Source organism: Kalmanozyma brasiliensis (genome assembly GCF_000497045.1).
Source record: "Kalmanozyma brasiliensis GHG001 unplaced genomic scaffold PSEUBRA_SCAF23, whole genome shotgun sequence".
Taxonomy (NCBI): Eukaryota; Fungi; Basidiomycota; class Ustilaginomycetes; order Ustilaginales; genus Kalmanozyma; species Kalmanozyma brasiliensis.
In genome coordinates this window covers 229124-256957 of record NW_015961963.1, presented here as the reverse complement: position 1 = coordinate 256957, position 27834 = coordinate 229124, and the positions used below count along the sequence as shown (strand labels likewise).

The 27834-nt window shown below is 58.3% G+C and overlaps 11 protein-coding genes across 11 annotated transcripts; 6 read left to right on the top strand and 5 right to left on the bottom strand.

The window, feature by feature from the left end:
* Positions 1-251: 251 nt before the first annotated feature.
* PSEUBRA_003651 (Mitochondrial distribution/morphology family 35/apoptosis) lies at positions 252-890 on the top strand (the record flags this gene model as incomplete). Its single annotated transcript, XM_016436729.2, has 1 exon — positions 252-890. The coding sequence occupies one exon, from the start codon at positions 252-254 to the stop codon at positions 888-890; it is 639 nt and encodes a 212-aa protein (XP_016292006.2).
* A 688-nt stretch (positions 891-1578) lies between these two features.
* Positions 1579-4113, top strand: PSEUBRA_003650 (uncharacterized protein; the record flags this gene model as incomplete). Its single annotated transcript, XM_059465121.1, has 1 exon — positions 1579-4113. One exon carries the CDS (start codon positions 1579-1581, stop codon positions 4111-4113), a length of 2535 nt encoding a protein of 844 aa, XP_059320620.1.
* A 159-nt stretch (positions 4114-4272) lies between these two features.
* Positions 4273-5245, bottom strand: PSEUBRA_003649 (uncharacterized protein; the record flags this gene model as incomplete). Its single annotated transcript, XM_016436684.1, has 2 exons — positions 4273-4991; positions 5086-5245. 2 exons carry the CDS (start codon positions 5243-5245, stop codon positions 4273-4275), a joined length of 879 nt encoding a protein of 292 aa, XP_016292004.1.
* A 623-nt stretch (positions 5246-5868) lies between these two features.
* PSEUBRA_003648 (Ribosomal protein L7Ae/L30e/S12e/Gadd45) lies at positions 5869-6331 on the top strand (the record flags this gene model as incomplete). Its single annotated transcript, XM_016436731.1, has 2 exons — positions 5869-6228; positions 6311-6331. The coding sequence occupies 2 exons, from the start codon at positions 5869-5871 to the stop codon at positions 6329-6331; spliced, it is 381 nt and encodes a 126-aa protein (XP_016292003.1).
* A 199-nt stretch (positions 6332-6530) lies between these two features.
* On the bottom strand, positions 6531-10946 carry PSEUBRA_003647 (DNA mismatch repair protein MutS, core; the record flags this gene model as incomplete). Its single annotated transcript, XM_059465120.1, has 16 exons — positions 6531-7577; positions 7664-7777; positions 7849-7956; positions 8051-8082; positions 8161-8192; positions 8273-8340; positions 8425-8532; positions 8613-8665; positions 8761-8938; positions 9014-9069; positions 9151-9222; positions 9304-9390; positions 9464-9534; positions 9615-9864; positions 9981-10295; positions 10373-10946. 16 exons carry the CDS (start codon positions 10944-10946, stop codon positions 6531-6533), a joined length of 3165 nt encoding a protein of 1054 aa, XP_059320619.1.
* Positions 10947-11255: 309 nt separating this feature from the next.
* PSEUBRA_003646 (WD40 repeat) lies at positions 11256-12599 on the bottom strand (the record flags this gene model as incomplete). The annotated part of the gene is made up of 1 exon (XM_016436706.1): positions 11256-12599. One exon carries the CDS (start codon positions 12597-12599, stop codon positions 11256-11258), a length of 1344 nt encoding a protein of 447 aa, XP_016292001.1.
* Positions 12600-14134: 1535 nt separating this feature from the next.
* On the top strand, positions 14135-17194 carry PSEUBRA_003645 (Serine/threonine-protein kinase, C-terminal; the record flags this gene model as incomplete). Its single annotated transcript, XM_059465119.1, has 1 exon — positions 14135-17194. One exon carries the CDS (start codon positions 14135-14137, stop codon positions 17192-17194), a length of 3060 nt encoding a protein of 1019 aa, XP_059320618.1.
* Positions 17195-17332: 138 nt separating this feature from the next.
* PSEUBRA_003644 (uncharacterized protein) lies at positions 17333-18965 on the bottom strand (the record flags this gene model as incomplete). The annotated part of the gene is made up of 3 exons (XM_016436687.2): positions 17333-17476; positions 17557-18668; positions 18755-18965. 3 exons carry the CDS (start codon positions 18963-18965, stop codon positions 17333-17335), a joined length of 1467 nt encoding a protein of 488 aa, XP_016291999.2.
* A 722-nt stretch (positions 18966-19687) lies between these two features.
* PSEUBRA_003643 (Gamma interferon inducible lysosomal thiol reductase GILT) lies at positions 19688-22555 on the top strand (the record flags this gene model as incomplete). The annotated part of the gene is made up of 2 exons (XM_059465117.1): positions 19688-20650; positions 20951-22555. The coding sequence occupies 2 exons, from the start codon at positions 19688-19690 to the stop codon at positions 22553-22555; spliced, it is 2568 nt and encodes an 855-aa protein (XP_059320617.1).
* A 1296-nt stretch (positions 22556-23851) lies between these two features.
* On the top strand, positions 23852-24319 carry PSEUBRA_003642 (uncharacterized protein; the record flags this gene model as incomplete). Its single annotated transcript, XM_059465116.1, has 2 exons — positions 23852-24076; positions 24149-24319. The coding sequence occupies 2 exons, from the start codon at positions 23852-23854 to the stop codon at positions 24317-24319; spliced, it is 396 nt and encodes a 131-aa protein (XP_059321423.1).
* A 343-nt stretch (positions 24320-24662) lies between these two features.
* On the bottom strand, positions 24663-27341 carry PSEUBRA_003641 (uncharacterized protein; the record flags this gene model as incomplete). Its single annotated transcript, XM_016436683.1, has 1 exon — positions 24663-27341. One exon carries the CDS (start codon positions 27339-27341, stop codon positions 24663-24665), a length of 2679 nt encoding a protein of 892 aa, XP_016291997.1.
* Between the last annotated feature and the right edge of the window lie 493 nt (positions 27342-27834).

The following is a 27834-nucleotide window of genomic DNA, read 5'->3' as shown; positions in this document are numbered from 1 at the left end:
GTAACAATCTCACACAGAAACAGGAATACTGGTGTGCAGCTGCAATTTGGTAACACTTTGCAAAAGAAGAAAATGGGCCGGAATTGCACGTAGATGGATTTCGATGTTTCCGGCAACGACGCACGGTGCTTCCGTCGAAGAGGGCGGTCTGAGCTGCGTTTGGAAGAAACGACTTCTCCACCATCTCGACTCCTTGCGCTCCCTGCGCTTCCAGAACACCGTCACATCGGTCACAGCAAACCACCTCCGTCATGTTCTTCTCAAGATCGAAGGAACCATCCTTAGAGATTGCGAGCGCACCGGCAGCATCCTCATCGACTTCGACGAACACCGCAACATCCTCTGCATCACCGATGAGCGAAGCGGATTGGCAGGCTAAGGGAGCAGCGGGCCTCGGTGCCATTTCGTCGCTCTCGCCGGAGTGCACACCGCTCAAGCACCGATACGATGCCTGCTTCAACCTCTGGTTCAAGGACTACCTGTCGATCGGCGACGACCAGATTCGAGAACAACAACGACAGAGCGAATCATCAGCGAGTGGGGCGACGACGCCATCCTCACTGTCTTCATCAAGTAGCTCTGGCGGCAAGAAAAGGTCGGGCTGGTTCTCCGACTCATCTTCAACCTCGTCCGCCTCAACAAGCGCGACGTCGTTAGGTGGCGGTGACATCGAAGCAAAGAAGCACGCTATCATGGATCGTTACGACCGGGACTGTGGAAAGCTGTTCAAGGACTACCAGGCGTGCGTCAGGAGAGCTGTGACGGATCGAGGGCTTGACGATCTCATCCAACAAGCGCGCAAAGAGAATCCGTTCCCCTTCGACCACGAGCGTCAAGCAGATCCACGCGCCAACAACCCGCCTTTCCCCTTCCCCGCAGCCAAGGACTGAGTTTTGTAGTAGGCATCGCTCGATTTACGAATCTATACCATGTGGGAACGCTTCCGACCGCAATGGAAAGCCATTCTGTCGGCCTCGACGTCAATGATATGTGCGAAAGAGGAACTCGAGCGACCGCCAAAACGTACCTCTCCAGACATGAGTTGCATACTGGCTGATGCGTCGAGCGACTCCGCCTCGACTGTCCCCGTACCGCCTCGTCGGTCATCCTTTCCGTTTGATTCGCTTGCTGCTTCTTCTTGAGCGCTGTCGGAAGCCCGCGCTTCTCTGGATCTCATCTCTCATCGGCCGCCAAGTGTGTGAAGACTGGACGTTGAGGCGAAATGAGTCGAGTCGAGTCTCGCTAAAGAGCAAGGACAGGGTTCCGGCACGCGTGGCTTCCGAGCCAAAAGAAAAAAGGCTCAGCTCCACACGATAATTTTGGCTCGGCTGCCGGTCTGACGATTCATGTGCTGCGTGTCAAGTGAAAGGCTGTGCTTGGCACCACACCACATCCTCAGCAGCTGGCGGTGATGTCGTCGATCCCCACACGGTCTCAGTCATCCACGTCCGAAGTGCAGACATGATCTCCCACGCGGCGGCAAGCAACTGAGCCACGCTCGAGCCACGGCCAGCCACCGCGCGCTACTTTGGACGGCGAATACGCGCAAGGCATCTCTGCAGCATCCCTCGCACCGTCATGTCGGCAACAGAGGAGGAGTCGCACACCGTCAGGGCAGCCCCGGCGCTCGTCAGCACTACAGCACATACGCAACATCGCGCTGCCGTTGCCGCGGGGTCATCGCGACAGGCGGCGAATGGCACAACGGAGACATCGATGCAGAACGCCCTGCCCACGTACTCGGAAGCTAGCGCGGTCAGCGATGCGGCAAGCTCGGCATCGGACCCTCCCGCAGAGGCCGTCGACAACTTCTTTGACATCGCTCCACGAAGCGACTCGACCTCCTTTCAGGTCGGTTACCTCGGCCTCAAGGGCTTCCAAGCGTGGCTGAAGGGCGACGTTCTGGTCAAGCTCGATACGGCAACGAAACGAAAGGGCAGATACACACGCTGCACAATACAGCTTCAAGCAAAAGAGCAGGCACCAGGACCCGCCACGAATGTCCAGCATGCAAGTGGGTCCGGATCGCACAGCCTGAGCATGGTCGAGCTTTTCTCGCACAGCCTGGTGCTCTGGGATGCTGACAAGGAACCGACATCTTCAAGCGATCATCTGCCTACAGTGCCGTCTGTCATGCCGTTCTCCTTCCCTCTCACTCCCGATTTGCCCCACTGCGTCCACCTTCGCGATAGCTCCCTTACATACACCGTCACCGCTTACCTTTTCAGCGAAGACGCCGGCAAGCTGCCTCACGCTATCAAAACGGTGCCGGTGCATCTCGTGCGCTACACTCGTCCCGGCCCTCTCAACGAGACGGAGCTCTCTGAAATCGATGGAGCCGCTCGTACTGACGAAGAGTACTCGCTTAGGCCGTACGGCTGGGTCGAGCAAGCGCCCACTCTGGTCTACGCGCAGATCAATCGAACCATCTTCCGACGTGCCGAACCAATCGAACTTCGTATCCACATACCTTCGCCGGACCCCACTGCTGTCTCTGAGAAGGGCCTCAAGCTGAAGGCAGTGGAGGCAGATCTCATTCGCATCATCCACGTCAAGCGTCATGCCGAAACGAGCGAAAACGGATCAAACGCTCCTCACAAATCAGCCGTCACGACGCAAGACAGAGCGACGGATCCAGATGTGCACGAGGCATTGCTGGCTCACAGCGGCAAATTGTGCCGCTTTCATTCAAAGCGCCCCGTGCTGCTACGACTCACTTTGCACCCACCATTCGACCGGTCCAACATGCCACATCCTCATCCTGACCATGACGCACTTGCATCGGGCCCTGTCTTTGGGCGTGGAGGCGGCGGTGGCTGCGAAAGTATCAGCCAGGAGACCCTCATGCACCGAGTCAGCTTCGAGGTGCGAATCAAGGTCGGCATTCTCGGCGGGCAAGGTGAACGAAGGGACATCGTCCTTCGAAGATCGGTTCAGATTCTACCTGGAGCTGCAGGTGCCCTCGAGGACCTCAATTCTGATGGAGGCGATGGTTTGGCGTATCCAAGTGCCTCGTCAGAGAAGGAGCGGCTCAAACGATCTGAGAAAGCACGCATGCTCGCTGAAGACGATCACGCCGGAGGTTCGAGCTCTCGCAGTCCAGATTACGCGCACGACATGCTCGACTTTGGCATGGATGACGAGTACGACGGCTACGAGGACGTCGGCCGTAGCTTGAACGACTGGACAGATGCAGCCGACCCGACGAGCGCTGCCGGCTCGAGTACTCAAGGCACCGATCATGCGGAGCGCCTCGAGCAACTGCGCCACTTTCTGGACGCTTCCGAACCATCAGCTCACAATGACGGACCGCCGCCATCGCTCCTGGAGAGCCGGAACGACTTGCAGGTCGAAGTCGAGGTCGAGGGCGTGGGACTGGCAATGCCTCGCCATGCCTTTCGTCATCCTGCGGACCCATACCCAGAGACACCGGGATCCAGTGAAGAACAGTATCCGCCGCCTCCTCCTATCGACGCTCAGATGGATGAGGGTCTGTCCGCCTACGACATGCCTCCTTCCATTCTAGCAGGTGGCCCTTTTGCAACCTTCATGAGCCACGATGACCCTCCGCCTCCTTCTTCGCCGCCCTTTGTCCAGTCTGCACCTGGTCAAGCGGCGGAATACGAAGCCGAAACTGCACTACGGATGCCTGGCGGGCTCGCTCCTCTCGACCAGAGCAATGTACAACCGCACGACTCGTCAGTGCACGAATCCCTCGGAAGTACTTCTAATCTCGTCGATTTCTCGGCTCAACATTTGCCCACAGCAAGGGTGGAGGGCGACGACGTCGAAAGACACCCTTCGTACGAGGCTGCCGTCTCAAATTCGACTCGACGAGCAGAGGTGCGCCCCCGGGCTTCACAACACGAGCCACCTCCTTACGCTCACGGCTCGGTCCGTGCAGAAGCCGTGCCGTCGTTCTACGAAGCGGTTCAGAATCGCGCTTCGATTGATATGGGCACTCCACGCAGTGCGTCGTCCCATCGCGTACAGCGAAGTGAGGTGCTGTCGGTTCCGCTAGGCAGCTCGCTTCCCCACTCTAGCATTCAGAGAGCGGAGTTCCAGCCTCCTGCCTATGGCACTTCGCCGCACCCTCCCTCTTACGACGCATGACGCTCCTCGATGCTTTTCAAACCCAACACGCCAAATACCCTTGCGCCTGTCTCCACGCAGCGGTGCAAGCCATGCAAATTGATGTGATTGGCCAGTCAGTCTGGGAAGTTTGATCAATTCAGATTGCGAGATGATGTGAGCGCCGTTACATTTGCCGGCTCAAGTGCGGGACTTGCGAGTCTTGCCTTTGCCCTTTGGCTTATCCTTGAATCCGCCCTCGTGGCTGCCACCGTCTCGCAGCGGCATTCTCTTACCCTCCTCCGGGTTGAATTGGGCCGATCTTGCGCTTGCGCCCCAGTTCTTGACCGATCGCTCCTCGGGGTGGATGGCGTCGTTCCCGGCGCCTGGCTGGTTGGCGCCGTCGGCCATGGCGTGGACATCCGGGTGCGGCTCGGCGGCCTTCGTGCTCGCATTGGCAGTCGTCGACGAGGGCTTGGAGTCTTCCGAGGGTGCAGGCATCTCGGACGGGGAGCGGGAGTCGATTGGTGCATCGCCGGTGGTGTAGCCGGGGTGATCGTTCATGCTGCCTTTCGGCGAGGTCGCCGGCGTGGTGCGGTCGGCCTGCGTGGGCGGCTCAGCAAAAACGCGGCTGGAGGTGGAGAAGGAGCGCTTGTCGGACGAGCCAAAGACAGACTTGGCGGCGTTCTTGGCCATCTGGCCCACACGGTCGACAGTGCGGGTCTCAGCAGCTTCCTCGGAGCCGGTGAGGTGCTCGCCATCGCCGCGCTGGCCTCGGCCTCGGTGGTCTGCAAACGCACCCTCGTGGCCCTTAGGCGATTCGGGCTCGGGGTTCTGACTGTCCGCGTTCGGTCGGTTGGGATAGGGATCTTTGGCGGCCTTGATCTTCTGCTGGACACCAGGGTAGTGCGGGTCATCGCCTGGTATGATGCGAAAAGGTCAGAGAGGAAAGGCGAATGTTCGATGTCAATAAGCAGTCTACAAGCAGTAGCTGAATGAATTGGGGCTACTCACGGCCATCGTCAAACTTGTCCTTGTCGCCTTTGTGAGCGGTCGGTCCTTCTCGCTTGAGCTGAGGTGTGTTGTTGAAGGCAGTCGCCGTCGTGGAGAACGCTCGTCGCGATGTGGAGGACAGCAAAGCTGCCCGGCGGATCAGCATCTGATTGACGATCATAGTGGTGCAATGAGCGTGTGGATGGTGGTTGTCCGTGTATGAGAAGGGACGGATGATGTGGAAGCGGAGGAAAGGACCGGATCCAGAGTGGAGAGAGAGATGCGACTCGGTCAGACTCGAGACGCTCGCCTACGGGGGATTGGTAATCTGTGCTCATATCGCTTCCAGATTGACATGCCACACCGGACCCCGCAGGGAGCGATGGCTGTCAGAGCGCCTCGTGCATGCAGGATCGAGGCACGGACGTCTGAGCGCACGATGTCATGACGCGTCCCGATTTTGTGCCATTCGTCCTTGCGGAAATCGGGACGAAGCTGGGTCGTCCGCCGTCTCAGCATGACTAATACACCCTAGAATTCTAACGCGAGAAAAATTTCGTGAGCCTTGTTGCCGGCTTCTTCTCAAGGAAAAGGCCAAAGGCGGGCTCCACCATCCGCAGATGCAACCGCGCAGCTCGTCGTCGCTCTTTCCCTCGAACCCACCACTACCACCAACCTTCAGCCTCGACACTTATACCTAGACCCGTGATCCCTGCTTCACATCTGGCGTGAGGTCGCTTTGCTTTCATCACACCCAACCGTTTCGTCTCATTCGCTGTCCTTTTCTCCGTCTCATCCGCAACCATGTCGGCTCCCAACCCCAAGGCCTTCCCTCTGGCTGATGCCACGCTCACCAACCAGATCCTGGACCTGATCCAGCAGGCTTCGCACTACAAGCAGCTCAAGAAGGGCGCCAACGAGGCCACCAAGACGCTCAACCGTGGTATCTGCGAGTTCATCGTCATGGCCGCCGACGTCGAGCCCATCGAGATTGTGCTCCACTTGCCTCTGCTGTGCGAGGACAAGAACGTGCCCTACGTCTTTGTCCCCTCCAAGACCGCCCTTGGTCGTGCTTGTGGTGTCTCGCGCCCTGTTGTCTCTGCTTCGGTCACCACCAACGAGGCTCGTGAGCTGCAGAGCCAGATCCAGACCGTAAAGCTTGCTGTAAGTTCTCCCATCGAGTCCATACGCTGCCGATTCTTCATGATCACTCACCTCTTCTTTCGTGCTTCATCTCTCACAACAGATCGAGCGTCTCCTCATCTAACCGCCTCAAGCCACGGCTCCCGGGAATGGGACATGGACGCAACTTTTTCATGTCGCTTCGTTTCTCAACCCGCAACTGTAACACTAGCATCTCTGGCAACCAAACACATTTTTCAATCGTTTCGACGTCAAAGCGCCACACATGCGAGATTCAACAGGCAGGAGGTTGGCAGGAAACGAAACCTGCCGCGACATGCTGGCTAGAGCCGATCGGGATAAGTGCGGTGTACTTCGTCAATGGCGTGCAGCTGCAATAGCGACAGCTTCTCGATCAGCTTCTTTGCTGGCTGCTTCTCGGGCTCTTCGTCTTCGTTGTCGATCACCTCGACAGATGAACCTTCGACAAGGTGGCGCAGCTCGCGTACGACCTGGCGCAAGATCTTTCGCCGGTCGCTGGCCTCATTGTCGATCAAGGCCGTTCGCTCTGCGTTGATCAGCTGTTCGGCGACCGCCACGTTCTGGGCACGTTGCAAGAAGTCGTCAGGGAAGCAGCCCATCATCTTGGCCACTTGCAGGCTGTAGTGCGTGTTGAGACCAGGACCGAGATGCAGCTTATGATGGAAGACCAGGTCGACATTCTCGCTTTTCTGCACCATCGAGACGTTGAGATGCTGGCACACGATGCCTTCTTTAGTTCTGAGACCGTCGACGAGCTCCCCAAAGTGCGTGGCGAAGAACGTGGTGCTGCCTTTCTCAGTGAGGAGCTCCTCGATGACGGCGGTGGCGAGAGCGCAGCCTTCGTCGGGACTGGTGCCTCGGCCCATTTCATCGAGGAGGACGAGGGAGTTTGGCGAGCCGACGCTGAGAATGAAGGCAGCCGTGCGCATCTCAGCTGCGAACGTCGACAGATTCTGGGTGGCATCGTCTTCATGCGTCAACAAACTGAGGAGCGCATCTGGCAGCGGCAGTGTAGCTCGCGTCGCAGGAACGAAGCAGCCGATGCCAGCCAGAACGGTGATGAGAGCGATTTGACGCAACAGCGTGCTCTTGCCGGACATGTTGGGCCCAGTAACGAGGCAGATGCGCTCGCCCGGGGCGAGGAAGATGTCATTGGGAACGAAAGTGCCTCGTCTGCGCGAGATGAAGCTTGACGTGGAAGACTTGCCGACCTCGACCCGGTCCAGAATAGGGTGTCGTGCGGTGCGGATATCCAGCCTGTCGCCAAAGACGGGTCGCACGTAGTCGTTGACCATCGACACGGTGGCAAAGCTGAAGATCATGTCGAGAAGACCCAGAGCCTCCGAAATCTGGGCGCGAATGTTTGCAAGCCAAGATACGGATAGATCAGTGTTCCAAGCCTGGAGGACTTCAACAGGGCCGATCGCGAGCTCACGTTATTGAGAGATGCCAGACGCTCGACGATGTTGTCGATGAGCTCGTTGACAATGGTATCGGTCATGACCAGGACTTCGGTCATCGAGTCATTCAACCGAGCGTTGAGCTTCTTCTGCAAGGTCAAAATGAAGCAGATCAATTACTGGACGGGGTCGGTGCATCAGAGGGAGGTGCTGCACATACAAGAGCCAACGTCATCATCGTGACCTGCTTGCCGCCTTTGGCCTTGGTGATATTCGTGAAGTAGTCGGGCAAGTGCGGTATCTGGCTGCTGTCTAGATTGGTTTGGAGCTGCGAGCAGGAGCAAGGTACTTGTAAGCATATCGGCGGCGGCTTCCACCTTGGTTTGGGTCTCAGAGTCGCCCACCAGAAAGCCATCTCGGACCATTTTGAGCGACAGGCTCAGGTTCGTATCGCCTTGATTTTTTGTAGCAATGCGAGATGTCAGTATCTGTGTCGACCGACGTTCGAAGCATGCCCAGTTCCTGTTCTTACTTTCTAGCTGCTGGCGATGAGACTCGATGTCGCTGTCGGAGGTTGTAAGCGAATGTCAGCCCCTAACAGCGTGTCGTGCAGCATTGAAGGCACAGAAGGAAGGTGCTCTCACCTGAGGTTCTCTCGGTATGTCTGCCTGGCCACGTCGATGAGAGGGCTGCGCTCCGCTCGCACAGCGTACTGCAGAAGACGAAATGGGCAACTCGCAGTCCCATTGCGTGAGTTCGCTGCTCAAAGGGCGATCACAGGAGAGAGAGCACTTACCATCCTAGCGTTCCGAGCCTTGAGGCCGTTTTTTGCATGCTGGACATCTTCGTCGATAGTCGCCTGGATTGCCCTGCTGATCTCGTCGATTTCGCTGGACTCGAAGAACTGTCATCCGGGACCACGGCGAAGGAAAGATGGTCAGCATGACAGTCGTGACACACTCGAGCCATGTTTTGGATTCTCACGTCAGAGATGGACTGTAGTAGTTGGCTCGAGGAGTTGTGCAGGGCTGCTCGCGCTGTTTGAACCAAGACGCAATGGGCATGAACCTCTCGTTCCGTCGTCAATCTTTTGGTTTCCATCGCAATCACTGGTCGCGAACGGCTTGCTTACCTGGACCAAGAGAGAGCAATAGAGTGCGAAGAGCAAGAATGCTGCTGACCTTTCTCTCGGTTACTTCTTTTGGAGGCTCGCCTCTTTGCGGACAGGACAGGGAATGAATGAGCTTGTCGAGATCGATACCCTTTTCGCGGATCGGCTTGAGACTTTCTCGGATGGCAATGTAGCGTTCCTGTGGCAGAGATCAAAAAGCTTGTGGGATGAGGACAAGTTGTCGCTCCAGTAGGCTGGAGGTGGGGATCCGTACCTCGCTGTTGACACACTCGGCTACGGCGTCCTGTCGCACTGAGAGAGCATCAGGGTCTGAGGTGTCCAAGGAATCGCGAGAGATGTGATGAGCATTTTGGCCTGCCCGCAGATATCAACGAGAACAGCGTATCGCACCTGTCAACGGCTGAAGTAAGTTCATTTTGAGCAATCTCTTCCCCATGGGCGTGACGCAGTGATCGAGCAATCCTGTGTGTGCGCAGAGGCTCGTTGTCAGACAGCCATCTCATGGTGTTGTAATCTCATGGTGTTGTAATTGGAAAAGCTTACCGAAGAGAGAGTCATTTGAACGAGGGTCAATCAAGTTGCGGACCAGCTCGAGATCATGAACGGTGTTGCTGTTGATTAAGGTCGTGCCTGTAAGATTGATTGGGTGGTCAAGATCTGCGCCGAGTTTCGATGATTGGGCGGTCACCGACCATCTACGTACCTTCAGGGACCACGAAGCGAATACGAAGTGTCTTTGGCGTGAAGACGCGGTTGAAGGACTCGGTGTAGAAGCTGTTTGTGTAATGCGTGACAGTCAGTGCGATTATGTCCTGTTCCACTCTGCGAGGAAAGTCAAGCCAAGCCAGACATACTCCAAAAGACCGGCGAGGGCGGAGAGGAGATAGAACTTGTCGGCCACCGCCACCAGAATAGCAGCTCGTGTCGAAGCCTTTGCGTGCAGGTCCAGCGAGTATCGGCCCGTCTGCGGTCGAGATGAAGCAGGACGCTGCGACTGCTGACTGGAAGGAGCTTTTTCCTTCGCTGACAGAGGCCCAGCAAGCTCCTCTTCCGCTTTGATCTCGTCAGCGTCGTCAATCAGCAGCCGATCAAGATACCGTGCTCCTATTAAAAGACGTAAGAAACGAGTCGTGGAAGCGACGGTGAGCATCCCCCCGTACCATGAATGCGTAGGATCGAATGATCTCGAACACGGATCCAATTGTACGACGCGTGCTTACCCTCCTGATAGTTCCAGTGCTTTCGATTGAAAGGCTGCGCTTGAATGCCGTAGATCTGCTCGAGAGTACTGATGAGTACCGACTGCTGACCTCTCTGTAGCTGCTCTTCCGAGCGGTCCCCGTTCGTCTCGCCGTCGTTGCCATCGTGGGTCTTGGCTCGCTTGCTCCGAGTGGTCGATGTGAATGAGCCATGTTTGCCGCTGCGCGACGAACCCGAGGCTGGTACTAGCAGGATGCTCGGAGGATACATGGACATGTGCTGGACGGTCCGAACGTATGTCGGAGTATCTGCCAGCTGTGTGATGACGCAGAGCCCTTCAACATAGAAGACAAAGCCTAGGGGTCAGCATCTACTTTGCTTTGATTCTGCCAGCCACTTGGTCGATACCCACCCGTCTCTCGCTCGATGGAAGCGATTCCAACTTCGCGGCCGACTCCACGATTCTCGAGCAGGGCACACACGTAGCTACCCACAAATCCGTCGGCGGTGACCAATCTGCTTCGATGGTACGAGGAGGCTGTGAACGGCCGAACGTGATCACCGCTTGGGAGGCTTGTAGGAGGAGCAGATGCAGGCGCAGTGTGAGCCGCATCCCAATTTCGAACGCCCAGAGTTCGCTGCACTGAGGATGTGAAAGGCTGACGATGCTCTATGGGTCCCTGCGAGCTGTCGAGGAGCTCCCTCGGCGATGGACCATGTTTTGCGAGCCAGGCAACCGGAGAATCTCGACCTGTGCGGCCATCGTACCAAGTCGCGCCTGCAGATTCATGCTGTGGAGCGAAGATACGAAGAAAGGAAGGAGCGGGCGAGGGCGATTGCGAGACATTGCGCGAGATACCACCTTGCTGTTGTGCACTAGGTCGAAGGCCAGGAATGCGGAAATCAGAGCTGGAAGTGGCGACAGATGCAGCTGTGTCGGGACGGTTTGCGCCTCCTCGTTTGGTCGAGGCGTCGTTGAGCGACATCTTGACCGAGCGAGGAGAATGTGCTGTCGGGCGACGGACGTCGAGGCAATGTTTTGGGGGAAGGAAAGGCTCTCAACCAGCCGGTATATATCTCTTTGCAAGGTCTCGGAGCCTCCGAAGCTCTTCGCACGGTCAGCGTGAAATACTCCCACGCTCACTCACAATCCTTCGGATCAAGCGTCGGATCAAGCGAGAATGAATACACACTGTCATCAGGCAGCGTGATTATGCAAAGGAGAGTGTGATCACGACTCAGACGCGGTCATACATGAGAGAGGGTATGAGGATTGCAATGAGGCTGGAGTATGTTCAGACACGGAAGACAAGCGCAACGCCTTCGTCGCCTGCGCCCACGAGCTTCCAGCCTTTGGCGCTGGCCGTATTGGTGTAGGCGCCGATTCCGCCCGTCTCAGCACCTTGGGTGAAGCCGTCATCCTTGCCTACTGCAAGCGCCAACACACCGTCGGTGAATCCTTGCTGGGTAGCAACACAGCCACCCGTCCTGGCATCCCACGTCTTGATGGTGTGATCCGCTGATGACGTCGAGAAGAGTGTGGTGCCCGGATGCAAAGCAATACTGGTAATAGCGGCGTCGTGCATGACCTCGCAGCGCATCTTTGCCAGCGAGAGGTCCCATACGATCGCCTTGCCTTCGGTCGAGGCAGTGATGACGTGACCGGTGCGGTTGCCGCCACCGACGTCGACAAACTGAATGCCTTCGATGGACTCTCCTTCGGCGTGACCTGTCAGGGAAGCAACGACCGAGGCAGCACCGCCGTTGTCCAGAGCGCCAATGTTGATGACGCGGACGTCGCCAGCGGCACCGCCAACGACAACGACTCTTGCATCGGGAGAGATGGCGAGCTGGGTGAGACCACCATCGAGGTGAGTTGCGACCTTGGAGACCACTTCTGCGCTTCGCGGGTCCCACACGATGAGAGTGCCGTCTTCGGCGCCGGTCACAAGCCTCTTGCCATCAGGCGTGAAGCTTCCGCAAGAGACAGCATCGCTGTGACCGGAGAAGACATTCATGACGTTGCCGCTGGGCAGCTGCCACATCCATAGAGTCGCGTCGGCGCCACCTGCAGCCAGTACGCTTCCCTTGGGGTGCCAGTCGATCCAGACCACCTCGTCGGGACCTTCGAGGTTGGTGAGGAATTCCCACGACTTGAAGTCGTCGCTCGCCTTGCGCCAGATGCGAACCTTGCCGTCCATTCCACCGGTTGCCGCCAAGTCACCAGCGGCGTTGAAGAGCGCCGAGGTGACGCTGTCAGTGTGGCCGCCAAGTCGCACCACTTCGGAGCCATCCTGCGTGTTCCAGATCCAGCCACCGTCGTCCTCTCCTCCGCTGAGCGCCAATGGTGGGTTGGGGAAGGAAGGGTGGAGCGAAACGGAAAAGACCGACTTGCGGTGCGAGTAGAAGGCGGCTATCGAATTGTCGACGAATTCTTCTTGGCCTGGACCCGGACCGTCTTGACCATCTTGCTGAGGAGCTGTCTCGTCGTCGCTGTCGTCATCCATGGGCACATCGCCCTCTTCGTCATGGTCGGCAACTACTTCGTCGACATCTTCGTTGGCGAGATCGGATCCGTAGTCCTCGCCATGATCCTCGACGACCTGTTCAGGGTCCTGATGCGTTTGTGTAGAGCTCATCGTGTAGCGGATCCGTGTATGAGCTTGTAAGGCGTTGGTGTGCGAGGATCGGATGGGCAGATTGCGTACTGGCCCTTCTTATACCTGTTCGGCTTTGAGTAGAGAGGGCCTGCTGATGAGCGTTTGGAGTTCAGGCTATGCAATCGGTGAACGTACGTAAAGAGAAGCGCAGCATCGTTCTTCGGTGTTAAGCAGCTCCACTCGCGACCCTCTGGTCCAAGAAATTTTCTTCGCGGCGGCGCAGCGACGTCTCTCCGTCTTCCGGGCCAAGTCAAATTTCGCAAGATGTGCGATCAACGGGAGCAACAATAAGGCCTTTATGGGGAGCGGCGGGCTGAGAAGAGTGGAGGCATGGAGGCGAAATAAACTCAGCTCAGCGCGTTGACGCCTCCTTTTGGCAAGGCTGTGTGTGTGAGAGTGTCCGCGGCTCAGGCTGGATGTATGCGGTCGGTCAGCATGCGAGATTTAGGTGCTGGATCGCCTGCGCTCGCCTCGCTTGGGCTGGCTGAGTCTCGACTCCTCTTTTTTTGGATCGCCTCGCCTGACGCGCCCCTTGGTCAACAGCAGGACCCTGAATTGGCCAAGGCAACCAGCGGCCCCTGCCTCGCTTTGCGCTCGCTCTCTCTCTCTCTCCGCAAAACGACCCTAATCAGCATTATTGCGCGAGAGCCGGTCATGATAACGTTGTGGCGCGCGCGCGTGTGTGTGTGCGCTTCTCCTATCTTGGTGTGCGATGGCGCTTTGAGGATGTAATGTGCTGTAATTGGAGCTTGTTGGCGTCAAGGCTGGAGCTCAGCAGGTCTGACTCCACGGTCTTGTGATGGCCGGCGTGGAGGCGCTGTTGTCAGCCGTGAGCTGCACGCTCATGCATGTTCAAGCGGACTCGCTAAGCTGCAATCCAATTTTTTGGAGACAGCGGACAAGCTGAGTGTGTGACTGTGACAAGGGTCGAGTTGATATCCCTGGTCTATCACTACTATCACACCTCGCTATCCATCTCTTCAACCATCACATTCGACCTCTCCGCGAACCTCATCCCGATCGCCGTCCTCATTCACAGCCTTCATCGGCACTGCGCATCACCTTGAAGCATTCTCTACACAAGCGCCGCGCCGCTTCAGTCCCAGCATTGCTCAACACCGGACCGGCCACCTCCTTCACTGACTCCTCGACCGCAGGCCACTCTGGAACCCAGCCTCCTTCGACCGGATTCCTTCATCTAGCCCCCCTCCCGTCCGGACGATCGCCACTGGCTTTGATCCGCTCAGACATCCGAAGCAATCCTCTGGGCCCGCTCCCCTCGACGTCGACGACCTGGCATACATTCCATCGTACCTTGATTCGCCGTCCGCTTCACCCCAGCCTTCTCTGGCTCAGCGTCTTTCGAGATTGCACTCACAGAGCGCGGGTGCGCCTCTTGCTTCCCTCTGCCGAGCTCGCTCTTCCAAATCTCCGGACGGAGAAAGCAGAACGAGCAGCCTCGCCTTTGCGACCTGGCCTAGCTCCACATCCGCATCCAACCAAGTCATTCGCTCATGTCCAGAAGCTCAACCGGTCGAGATGAACGAATCGGCGACTTTGTCATCGAGCATGAAATCGGCAAAGGTTCCTTTGCCGTTGTCCACAAGGGTCACCGCATCCAGCCTCGTGAGCCCGTCGCCATCAAGATCGTGACCCGCAAAAAGCTCACTCCCAAGCTCTTGGACAATCTCGAAGGCGAGATCGCCATTCTCAAGGCAATCCACCATCCCAACATCGTCGAGCTCAAAGAATGCCTCAAGACAGAGAATCAGATCTACCTCGTCATGGCCTTCTGCGCATCCGGCGACCTGTCTCAATACATCAAGAAAAGTTTCGACATCTACGAGCGCGCAGGCATCGCCGAGTCAGGTGCCGTGAGTAGGCATCAGAAGCCACGGTATCCGCATCCTGTCGACGGAGGCCTCAACGAGATCATTGTCCGCTCCATCTTGACTCAGCTCGCCGCAGCGCTCGAGTTCATGCGCGGACGCGATATCGTACATCGCGACATCAAGCCGCAGAACCTCCTCCTCCAGCCACCGGATGCCGCCTTTCTTGCTTTGGGCAACCCGCGTGAGATCCCGCAGATGAAGGTCGCCGACTTTGGCTTCGCGCGCCACTTGGGTGTCAACACTCTGGCCGAGACGCTTTGTGGCTCGCCGCTCTACATGGCTCCTGAGATCCTTCGCTTCGAGAAGTACGATGCAAAGGCAGATCTCTGGTCCGTCGGCGCGGTCCTCTTCGAAATGACGGTAGGCAAACCACCCTTCAAGGCTGCCAATCATGTCGAGCTTCTCAAACGTATCGAGCGAGGCGAGGATAAGATTAAGTTCCCCGATGAACGATCCGCAGGCTCTCTGGCTAGAGAAGCTGCGCGCAGGCAAGAGCTGGGCGAGCCGCCACTGCCACCCCCGCATCCTGTCTCGGAAGATGTCAAGACGCTCATCCGCCAGCTGCTTCGCCAGCGTCCCGTCGGCCGCATGAGCTTCGACGACTTCTTTGCCAGCCCCGTCATCCGCGATTTCAAAGCCATGATCCGTCCTCATGCTCAGCCTGAAGCCGTCGAACAGTACGAGGATCTGCAAAAGAGCGAAAGAAGCGTCATTCTCCCTTCTTCTGGTATTAAAGACGCATCCGTATCCTCGGTCGAGGCACCTGCGCCCAAGTCAAATGCACAGACATCGGCCAACGCAGCGCCGCCTGCGCCATCACCAGATCGCGGACCGCAGAAAGGAGCCAACCTTGGCAGGGAGGAAGACAGCTCGAGGGCACTGACAAGAGAGAACACGGATTCGAGCAGCGCGCCACGCGACACAGTCAAGGCAGCCAGGACCATCCCGCGCGCCTTCTCGGCCAAGTACGTCACGGGTCAGGCTCCGCGACTCGAGGAGCCGGAGAAGCGTGCAGGACCGCCACCGTTGACACGAGTCCCGAGCTCGCCAGGAATCCCGGACAAGTCTCTGCTCTCCAACGAACGAGAGGAAGCCCCGCAGGGATCGACGACCGCAGCTCGTCTCGCCAACTCCAGAGAGGGAGAAGACAGCTTCCTAGGGAAGGAATACGTGATGATCGAGAAACGCAACGTCGAGGTCAACGCGCTGGCCGACGAATTGGCAGCGTCCCCCCAGAATAGGATGTCGTTAGCCGCCCGCAGACCTTCGCGCTTGTCGCGCCTGAGCTCCGGTGCGGTTCCAAGCACCAGCGGTGTGTCGCCACCTGCAGCAGCGTCGGCCGGCCCAAGCTCCAAGCCGATTCGCATTGCAACCGACACGGACAGGGCTTCATCGACGGCTACTTCCACAACGACAGGAGCATTCGCGCTGCCGCCTGGCGCAAGGCCATCATCCGTCCCACGCCGCGCCAGCCTCTCATCCTCGGGCTCGCCATCTTCTCGCCAAGGTGGCCAAGTCATCACGGCGGCGGATGCTGTTGCGAGCACCCAGTCCTCGCGCAGAGAAGCCAACACCTCATTGGTGGCTCCAGGAGAGGAAGTCAGCATGCTCGGGCAGAAGCTGGCCGGCTTTGGCTTGACGGGCGCTGGCAGTGGCGGTCCTTCCAGTGCTCTCGCCAAAGCAATCAGTATGGCCTCGCTGCGCCTCTTTGGAGTTCCCTCTGGCGTCTCCTTGAGAGATGCGGCAGCACTCGTGCGCACGAGAGCCCAGAGGCGTGGTTTCGTACGACCTGCGGACCCTTTGGACGAGGCAGAGATGAGTCTGCTGAGCACGCTCGAGGATCTGGGGCAAAAAGCTTTCGTCCTGTCCGAGTTTGCAGACTCGAAGCTTGCCCATTTCTTCCCTGACGGCCCGCACCAGCTCTCGCAAGACCTCGATGCATCAACGGCAACGACCGGCGTCTCGCCCGGAAGGACCAGCGCGCAAGCATCGGGCCGCCGCGTTGGCTCCATCTCTTCGTCATCCTCGTCCGCTCTCGATCCGCTCGCTGCGGAGTCCGCATCGGCAGAAGCGCTGATGCTATACGTGCGCAGCCTCGCGTTCTTGCAGCGAGCCATCACGCTCACGCGCAAGCACATCGAGTCTCGCTCGCGGCCTGGCGCACCGGCTGTGACGAGTGCCGAGCTGAACGACGTGGTGCAATGGCTACGTGCGCGGTTCAACGAGGTGTACGACAAGGCCGACTTTGCGCGCACGCGATGCAACGAGTTGCCCGAGTCGGCGCAGCAGGTGGACAAGCTCATCTTTGACAAGGCGGTCGAGGTGGCTAGGGCGGCTGCGACGGACGAGCTGGAGAACAACCGCGAAGGCAGTGGGTGGGATGCGTCGCACTGCCTGCTGGCGTACGAGACGGCGAGCTCGATGCTGTCCTCGCTGCTGGATCCGGGCGAGGAAGCGCTGAGCCTGAGCGAGGGCAGCATTTTGATGATCGACAAGTACGTCAAGAGCATCAACAAGCGTCTGTCGACGTTGCAGGAGCAGTTTGGCGGAGGTGGCGGTGGCGGCGCGACCCCGGGTGCGAGCCCAGCCAGCGTAGATGCTGAAGCTCGGGCTGGTGTGAGTCGGAGCAGGACCGAATCGCCCTTGTCAAATGCCTCGCCTGCAGGCACCCCAGCACGATGATCAGCAATTTCCTCTTCTTTCCTTATGCTCCCTTTTTATCATGCTTCTCGTCACACCGCATGTTTGCAATGGTCCATTCTCAGTCATCCTTGGGCAGTCTCCCTGTTTGTGCGAAAGTTGATTGCATTGAGAGAGGGGCTACTCTTGCTCGCCCTGGTAGAGGCGGCGCATCTCGGCACCAATCTCGACACGGCGCTTGCCCTCGATGAACTCCATAGCTTCCTTGTAGGTCTGGGGTAGGAGCTGGCGGTCTGTCTGGCCCAGATCGAAGCTGAAATGAAACTGTTTGAGTCACAAAAGAGATCAATGATGCGATCAGCAATGATGATGGTGATGGCGAAAGAGGAGATGAAAGCACTTACAGTGTTGCTCTTCTTGCGCTCGCCCGTTTCGAGGTCGACCACCTCCGCTAGGACGGTGACGCTGGCGATGGTGTGGCCTTGCGGGTGCTGCGCAGGCTCCGACGTGTATGCAATTTGCGAGGAGAGCTGGAGCATGGCACCGATCGGTACGGGTGCGTGGAAGGAGAGTGCATCGAGCGACAAGAACTGCACGTGGCGGTTGACGAAGGACGCCGAGGCCATCCACGCAAGTTCGTACGCTGATCGCATGAGGAAACCACCGAAGATCTTCTGATGCACGTTGCGTTGCTGCGGGTGCATGTGCATGGTGGTGCTCAAGCTTGTCTTGCGGACAGGCACGAGTGTGGGGCCATCGGGATGCTCGGCAGGTTCGAGCTTCATCGCAGGCCCATGCAGCTCGTCGGTAGCAAACATGCCGGCATGAAGACCACGAATGTATTGGCTGTGCAGCAAGAAAGCTTCCTCCTTGCTGGGCGGTACCTTTTCGAGCGACGAGGCGGCTTCGGTGCGCTTGCGATTCTTGTGACTCTCACCCATGGCAAAGAGTGCTCTTTCTGCGTCGGTCTCGAGTATGAGCGGCGCTATCCGTTGACTCTTGAGCGTGTGAGCGTTACGTGCGGCCATGGTGAATCGACCTGTAAGGCAGATCTTGTTGGGACGCGTGGGCTCGGTGAGCTGTTCGATGCTGACAAAGACTTCCATACTACTTGCGCCGACGTAGATGACGTGGCCGCTGAGTCGATAGTTGGCATCGGCAGTCAGCGGTGCGAGCAGATCCAGACGGTCAACCGAGGCGGTGACAATGTAGATCGGAGCCGAGCCGCCTTCAATCGGACGCCCGCCGAGAGCGTGTCTGTAGGAAATGCCGCCAGCGAGACTGTCGAGATCCTCGAGCACCTTGCCGAGACGGATGAGGCCTGATGTCGCAATATACTTCTCAAGCAGCTCCGGATCCTCCGTGAAGGGAAGGTAGAGCTCGACGTAGCTGTCTTGCATGCGTTTGGGCTCGAGCATCGACGGTGGTAATTCCGAAGAGGTAGACTGCGTTGTTGGCTCGTTGTGATGCTGCGACTGCATCTCCTTCATCCAGCTCCTCCGTGGCGCCAGGCGTGCTGCGATACCGAGTAGGAGTCGTTCAAGCTCATTTCGGTCAGTCCGGCGTGTAGCAACAGTTACCGATTGGCAATGAAAGACTTACTTGGCATGCTGAGTTTGAGCTTCTGTGGGTGTGCTCCTCTGACTTCGGCCATGAGCTTGTGGATCTCACGCACTGCATTGGTCTCTTGCAGCGGCGATGCTTGCTGTGTCAGATGTCGTCGAAATTGGCGGCATGACTGCAGGCTGGGAGCTCGACTCGAGCTGCTGCGCAGGGCTACGCGAGCGAACATGGTGGAGGAACTCGATGCCATTGTTGGAGGCGGGCGCCGTTGCATGTGCTTGAGTGGGTGCGATAGTCTGAGAGGCAACACCGTGAGACCCCCTTTATACGCTGTGGCGACTGTTCCGACACTGAACGAGTCGAGTCAGCAGTGCGTCGGAGGGACCAGGAGCAGATGTCGGATCGAACCGATGACTTGACTGGAGTCGAAGCATTCGGATGAGCCGAAGCAACTTAGGCTTCAGGGTCTCGCCGACACGCGGACCTTTCCGAGCGCGGATCTGGCCGTGGGGAAAATTAAATAATGTGAGGTTAGCGAGTTGCACAATCAGCGATATTTTTTAGGTTTGACTCAGCGATGGCATCAAGTGAGCCTCAACGCGGCCCAAATGCAGGGCGGGCGTGCCTTGTCCAAAATGGGCCGACTTGGGGCCCTTTGCTGCGCGGGGTTGACCGTTGGATCGCTTAGTATCAGTCGCCGAGAATGGGATTCGAGCCTCGATATGGTGGCTCTTTCATTGTTAGCGATCCATCTTCTCACCAACCGTCATTCTACATCAACCCACCTCGCTGCCGGATCGCCTTCCCCGCACAATCAAAGATACGACCGTCCATCTGTCCTTGTTCATCCTGCAATCGCGAGTTCATAGCTCACATGAGCCCGTAAATCATTCAGCCTGTTTCGGGCCATCGCCCAGATATCTGCAACCAACCACACGATCAACGACCCTGGACAACGGAGCATCTGCGGTCATGTCGGGTCCCATTCGACCCCGTGCAGGGCGCACTTCGGCGTCCACTGCATTCCTTGTCTACATTCTGGGCTTCGCGTTGTGTTTCTCCACCGCCGTCTTGGCTAGTCCTACTATGCCATCACTCGACGCTCGATCTCAGTTGCCCTTCTCCTCAGAAGAGATATCTGCAACCTCCTTCGATGTGCTCGGAGTCCAGCGAGTCAACGTCACTCTGGCAGTCATGTCCAGGTGCCCTGACGCACTAGCATGCGAGGCCGCTTTCGACAAGGTGCTCGACCGCGTCAACGCAAAGACCCACCTCACCATGACCTACATTGGCACCATCGACAACGATTCGAAGCACAACAAGTATGGCGCCGACTGCATGCACGGCGAGCAAGAGTGTGCCGGCAACGTCCAACAGCTTTGCGTTCAAGACGCTCTCAATCCCGTCCGTGCTGGCGAGGACTACGATCTTAGCCCCAGCGCCGCTCAGAAGAAGTGGTGGAACTTCCTCCAGTGCCAGAACTACGCCGGCACCTCCAAGATCGGCAACGAAGATCTCGCTCAGCGATGTTTGCGTCTCGTCGACGGCCCCTCGTGGGACAAGGACGGTATTGCAAAGTGCGTTCACGGCAAACGAGGTCGCAAGCTCCTCCAACACAGCATCAAGGCCTCCAAAGCGGCCAACCTCGGCACATCTTGCACCATCGTTTTCGAAAACGGAAAGAGATGCACTCGCGACGGTGGCGCCTGGAAGAACTGTGATCTTGGACATCAGCCTTCCGACTTTGTCAACGAGATCGAACGCATCTGGTCCGACAAGAACGGCGGTTCCAAACATGTCTCGTCCACTAGCCCCAGCAAGGTTGCGTCGGGATCCCCAAGCCGAATCGTCAAGAGGCAGAGCAGTGCTTCGCCAACCGACAATACCGGATTCAACAATCCCTTTGCCGGCAACAGTACCCCGCCTAGCGTATTCGTAAGTGTCTTATACTCTGCGCTCGTCCCTCCCCCTCGACAAGCAATTCCGATTGCACTGTCTGCATCCCCGTTCGATCTCACACGCCCAAACCGGGCAGTGCCGCCGCACAGCGTCGGCCGGCAGATGGCCGTGAGCAAAGGGTCATAAGAGCTCACACAACTCTTTCGCCTTGTACTTCTGCTCTGCTTCCCCGCCACTTTCCCTGCGTTTTGCCCTTCCCATCTGCTTTCGCCGTCGCAGACACTGATCATCGGTTAGTATCTTCCCTCTTCTCTTTCTTATTTGCCCCATTATCAGCATGATACCCCGCGGACTCCCGCGTCCGACGGGGCGGTTCGACATGCAAAAAGGCAGAGTGCCAATGTCTACCAGTTCTCTGGACCTAACCTCCCTACTCCTTTCCTCGCTTTTGCCGGCACAGCCATCGCTTTGTTCGTCATTGTCGTCTGCTTCGTCCTTCTGAGGATCATCTTGCGCAATCGTCGACTTCGCCGTCTCGGTCTGCTGCCTGACGGGCCGTTCGATCGCCTGCTCGGGCCGACGAGGGAAATCGAGGACACGCTTACACCGCCCAAGCTTCTCGAAGCTCGCATCGCGCACGACGCTCGACCCACCGCCTACGATGCAGAGGTCAAGGCCAAAGGCTGGGATGCAGTCATGCCCATCTCTGCTGCCGTGCCACCCGTGCTCTACTCGGATCTCTTTCCCAGGTCGAAAGGTCAAGATGGCGGGTCTTCGAACGGTGCTGGCGATGGCAACGACGCAAGTGTAGGCGGTCAGACCGACTTCTCGTATCCTCCGACGTCTTCGCAATCAGGCGGCCTGACTCGTCGTTTGCATGTACCTGGCTTCTTGCGACGCAACGGTGATGGCAGCTCCCACGACGATGCTGCCGGTCCCGGCGCGGCTGGATCGGCAGGCGACGCCGGCGCAAATGGATCCGCAGGAGAGGCAGGTCTGAATTCGGACTCCAGCACGCCAGCATCTGTCAACGTAACCGTTCTCATCGCCATGCCATCGCAGCGCACAGTGTTCCCTTCAACGTCCACGCTCAAGTCACAGCGATCGCTCAACATGAACGCGATCGACACGAGCAAGATCGACGAGGTGGAGGAGAGCGCCGATTCTCAGCACGGCGGCCTCAGGCGAACCGCAAGTATGAAGAGTTTCCGCACTGCAGCCTCTGTCAAGAGCATCGGCGACGCTCGCCGGGAAGCTTTCTTCAACAAGATGAACGAAGGCGAAGCCAACGTCGTCGACGTGCCGGCGACCAACTTGGACGACGAAGACGAGGAGGAGCTTCCAGAGCTGGTGTTCGGCACGGCAAGTGTGCCCATCTTCACGCGCATTGCGGGCGCTGGTCCTGTTGGCCGAGAGCCCTTCGCCGGCACCATGGAAGCGTATCAGCCGTTGAGATCGGAGCTCGTCCGACTGGTAACGAGCGCGCACCAAGCACGCGAGCGCAAGGTTGCCATGGACGCGGCCGCCCAGCAGGCCGAGAAGGACGCCGCCAACGCAGACGATGGTCAGACGACGCTCGACGAGAGGTCTACCAACCAAGGTCAAGCCACCGTCAACACTAACAATGGCGTTGTGCCCGCAACTGACCGCCGCGTCAGCGCTAGCGAGACGATCGACAGCGAGACAGCCGCCATCATCGGCGCGCCCGGCCTTGCTACCGTTCCCACAGCGCATCAGGACGGTCTTGGCGATGTCGTCGGACGGATGATGGCGACGGACGCCCCGTCGTCGGCGATGCCTGCACCTGCGATCGGCAACCGGGTGAGCAGCTCGACGGCAGACGCTGCGCCCTACAACGTCGATCCACTGCTGGGAGACAACGCCCCTTCGCACGATGCCAGCAACCAACGCAACGCCAGTGTCCCCGAGAGAGCGGTCTGATCGCTCTTCAGCATGATGATTTTGCGGCATGTTTTCGGCTCGTCTTTTTTGTATTTTAATTTTGTGCTCAGATTTGCGCCTCGTTCGAAAGATACCAGCTTTCACTTGGTCACCACTTTGTGCGGCCTCAGGATGACTGGGAATGAACCATTGCGAACATGTGGCGCGATGAGAAGCATGATGGAAATTATGCAGGCGAGCCGTCAAACTGCGGACATTGCCCCGAGGCTGTATCAATAGACGCAGCCAAGCAGACGATGCCGAGTCAGGTGTAGCCTGTCCAGAGCCATTGAATGTGATTCTTCCTGTCCGCATGCTCAATCGATGTGACTGCAGGTGGAGCGATGGGATGTATCTGAACTAGGGTAGCGATGCGAACGTTACTAACGCTAAACGTGACCCGATGAATTAAGGTTACTTCCGCCTCAGCTCCGGCTCCCTTCGTCTTTCGGCTCTTCCGCTCATCGATCAATCGATGTGACGAGCGAATGAGCTCTGACGAAGCAAAGTTGCGGTCGCAAAGCGAAGGAAAGCCAAGTTTGACGGGAGAGGGTGCTGCGTGACGGACCAGAATTAAGGTTAGTTTCGTCTCAGATCCGCCTCACTTCGCCTTTCCACTCTTCCTTGCTCACTCAGTGTGACCGCAGGCGGACGGACAGTTGTGACAGATACTAAGTGTGATGGGTAAAGGCAATCCCAATGGGAGAGAGACGGCGAGCACAAAACAAGGTTTGATTCGGCCAAGAGGCAATTTGGGAGCGGAAACCAATCGAGCGAAGGACCGAATGAAAGGATTGCGCATAACGACACGGGCGGCGCCTGTGTCGAACCTTGATTCCGGTGATGCTGCTTCCGCTTCTCGACGGAGCCCATCGCCAAGCCGACGAGGGCGTTGACACTTTGCACATGTTTTTGACGCTGGTAGTTGCAGCCTTGCTCGAAATCATTGCGCAGCATTGGTGCGCAGCAGAAGCTTAAGTCTGTCCATTTCATCTCGTCGCCTCTGCGCATGCTTGATGAGGTTGGTGACACGACGATGCGGGATGTCAGCTGAGTCTTGCATTGAACGCTTTGAGAGCTGCTGAGCACGGCAGCCTGTGCGGAACAGAAGCACGGAACAACAGCGATTGTAGAGGGCTTTTGGCATCGAGCGTTGGATATATAAGATCGAGCTTCCTCGTCCCCCCTTCCCTTTCCCAATCCATTCCCCTCACAGACGTCGACATCAATCGCCCTCGACAAAAACCTCACACGCCCTGCTTCATATCGTCCTCAGCTTTGCCGCTTCGTTTCAGCATGGGTCGCATCGTCAACATCGACGGGTCCCGCCCCACTCCTTCGACCCCCCAGGTCGGCCGCAACCCCACGCATTACGAGATGGTCGGCATGATAATGCGCGACATGCACAACGACGGCCTCGCTGCTCGCATTGCCAAGGACTGCCGCGCTCCCGGCGCTACCGAGATGCTGCAGAGCGTCATGTGGGACATCGCCAACAACCGTGTCACTCAGCCCGTCACTGTTCGCGCCAGATAAGTCGTGCCCTTCGCTACCCTCGACGAGGCGCCTGACCATGTCGCTCGAATCAAGCAGCACGTTCGTTCCGAGCGCGTAGTGTTCGACCCCGCCATCGTCGAAGAGGACGGACTCCACATCAGCGCCAGCGTTGGCTGCGAGCCCAACCAGGAGGCCGAGCTCTTCACCGGCCTGCTCAGCATCGATGGCTTCCACAGCGTCGAGCTCGTCAACTGCAACGAGGTCTAGGTATCTGTTTGCACCACGCCCAGCCTCGCGATCCGCAGGCGTCAGTGCGTAGTTCCCGCAGCTCCCGTCAAGAATTTTCTCCCCCGCTCCTCGCACGTTATCCCTCCTCGTCTGCGACGACTTTCTTGTTCCGCGTCTCCTTTTGTACGCTATACATCATGTTGTCCCGTCGAATGCAATTCGTTGCCCCCTCCATTCAGTTTGTGTCACGCGCGATCCTCATTGAGCAAGCGATCTGAGTCACACACGGCAGCCATGAGCAAAGTGCGAACCTGTATCATTGCGTACGTGAAATGCAGAAGCCTTTACGAAACCATTGAGTCATATTGTGTCGTGATGATCGTTAGAATGGCAGCCCGTCGATGCCCGGCATGCCTTTGAGAAAAGCTCTTCGCCCAACGCCCAGGCTGTCAATGTGGACGATCGAGTAGCGATTCTGCGCCGCCGCCTCCGCCCTTTCCTGCCGCTTTCCAGCCATCTTGTCCACCTCGTTGGCGGCTTTCGAGCTGGACGAGGGAGCAGACGCAGAGATAGCAAACCCGTTCATCGCAGAAGGTACCGGTCGCTTGCGCCGATACACTGGCCGCGGCGTGCTAGCCAGCGAGTTGGGGTCGAAATCCGGGATGGCGTACTCCCACTCTTCTGCGTCGGACGGGTCGTCTGCTGCTTCAATCGCGGCTGAGGGTGAGGCGGTGAAGCTGAACAGGCTCGTCAACCAATCCGGCATCGAAGGGAGGGCGAGACTGGGCAGGTACGCAGAGTAGAACGGCGCAATCGCGCTCTCAGAGCTGTCAGCGACTTTATTCTCCGTCTCAGACCGGTCGATCGCCGTCGACAGGCCAAAGAAAGCGAGCAGATGCTGCGGGAGCACAGGCACGTAGCTCAACAAGCCCGTTGGCCCAACCTGCTTGCTTGCACCGTGATCGCCAGCATCCGCATTGAGACCAGCACTACGAATGATGCTGGCACCAATCCGACTCGACCCCGCCAGAAACTCGATCAGCACCGTGCCGCCCTGCATCATCCTCTCCACCCGCTGCGACTGCTTGCGCTTCTCCTTTTGCGCTTTCCTCGCTTTGTCTTCCGCAGAGAGCAGCTCGATTGCCGACCCGTCTGCGAAGGATCGCGGAAACGAAAGGATCGAGGATGGGTAGAGAGCGGAACCGCCCCGAGCGGCGAGGTGCGTGTAGGGCGCGTCGATGGGCAGGTGGCCGTTGTCGAGTGCTTCGCGCCACACGCCGTCTTCGATGCACCGCACTTGGTCGGTGCGCAGCGTCGAGCGCGGGAGGTGGTTGCTCGAGCGGGCCTTGATCGTTGGCGGACCGTCAGCTTCAGCGGTTGCCGCTGCAACAACCGTCGACTCGCTTTGACAGGCGATCTCACCGTCCACGGATGCCTCGAGTGCCGTCTCCGCTTTACTTGTGCGGATTGAGACCTGGCTCACCACCGGCTCCGGCTGATCCTCGACATGTGCGGCGGGACCAGCCTTGCTCCATCTCTTTTTTGCCTGCACCGCTTTGCGCCAGACCCTCGCCACAGGCCCATCAACACTGCTCCCAGCCGCGCCCAACACCTCGCCCTCCTCGCCGTCATCCACCTGCAGATCACGCAGCAGCTCCGGCCGATGCTTCTCGACGTCCCTCGCCGCTTGGTCACGAATCGAGATGAGACTGGCATGCGTGATGTCGCGTGGGTGGATTTCGAGGGCGTCGGAGTCGTAGCTCGCCGCGCCGGCGTCAGATGCGACGCTGAAGAAGGCTGAGGTCGTGCTCGTGCGGTGTGAGAGGGGTACGTCCGCAGAGACAGAGGTCGAGCGCTTGGGTGGCAAGGGTGGCGGGCTGAAGGTGTCGTCTGCGAGGATGGAGGGTGGGCGAGAGTCAGGGGCCGGCGTGTCGCGATACACGGATGCGGGTCGTTGGACGATGGTGCTTGGGCGTGGAGTGGGCAGGTCCTTGTTGTAGTCGATGTCGCCCGGAAGAATATCGGTGCGAGGCAGCACAGGGGAGGTGGCGTCGAGGCCAAGCGCAGTATCTTGACACTTGTCGTGCAGGGTACGCACGTGCTCATCGAGCGGTGTCTGTGCTTCTTGCGCCCCGTCCGCGTCGCTCTCCAATCCATCGCTGCTAGCTGTGTTTGCCTCGTCCAAATTGGACTCTGCGGCATCAGGATCCAGATCGATGTTGGATGCGAGTACGCCGGCGATCTGACCTGTGAGGTTGTCGACGGCGACCAAGCTGTTCCTGTATTCGGAAAGCACGACGGAGCGATTCAGACCTCGTGCGATGATTGGAATGGCTTCATCCTTGGCGACAGGCGAAGAGAGTGGTGCGGCAGTCTCCTCTTTGAGCGCTTCTGGAGCAGCGAGAGGGATTGAGGGCAGCGGTCGTTGAGAGGTCGAGTCAGGCTCGCCAGCACTGACTGCGTTGTCGACAGCCAAGTAGCGATCTTGCCAGGGGAATCCGTTGCGCTCCTGAAGCCAGCGCGGCAGCGGAGGGGCTGGAGCTGGATAAGAGCAAAGCAGATCCTGCAAATGCTGCACTACGGGAGAGGGGGTGCTGATGAGCCACACGGTCCAGATGGCGCGCCGACCGACTCCATCTCTCTCCCACCGATATCGATCGAAAGCGCCTTCCTCTCCAACATCTTCGAAGAACCAAAAGCTTCCGCCGTCGAGACCTTTGGTACCAGCGCCAAGGCCTGGATAGATCTGGCGGTGAGCCGCGTCGAAGCCTGTGACCTTGGATCGCGATACAAGCTCGCCGGAGACGGGATCGCGCTGGAAGGAGCGGAACGGCAGGACGAAGCGTCGCGAAGCGCCTTGAAGGTTGTTGGCGTTTGTGAAGCCGATGGATAGGACGAGGGTGGCGATGGTTGGGTCGAGCGGATCCGGAACGAGCAGGAGTGACAGAGGACCGTGGACATCGGTCAGCACTACATCGCTGGATGAGGCGCGACCGGTGCCGAGCGTGTCTCTAGGAACGTGTCCGTTGACGCGCACTGGGGGAAGCAACTGTGGGACCATCTTGATGAGACGAGCGGCCGGATGAGCGAAGAGTGTGATGGTCGGCAATGAGCGTGGCGGTACTGCGGGACGGAATCTGGATGTCACTGCTGTCGACATCTCTGCTTGTCTGCGATGCTGCCGTAGGGGTTGCGGGTGATGGTGAGCAGGCTGACGACGAAGTCTATGGCGAGGACCGGAATCGGAGGGCTTTCATGAGTGGTGAAGTCGTGAAGAAGACTGCGCTGAACAGAATGAGGCAAGCAGCGGCCTGACGAGAGCGACGACCCAAGGAGGGCGTCTAGGGGTCGAAGCATGAGACGAAGAGGTCGAGGAGGTGCGAGGATGCCCCTGAGCAGCTGCAAGGGGGATCTGCAGGGTGCATATGTGCTTGGCAGGGCCGAGCTTGGGAGCTTGGACCCTTGACAGCCTCAGTCTCAGTGTTGATCTCGGCTTTTTGGCTCAGGTTCGGAGGCGTGAGAGCCGCGACCTTACATCTCTGAAGAGACCAGGC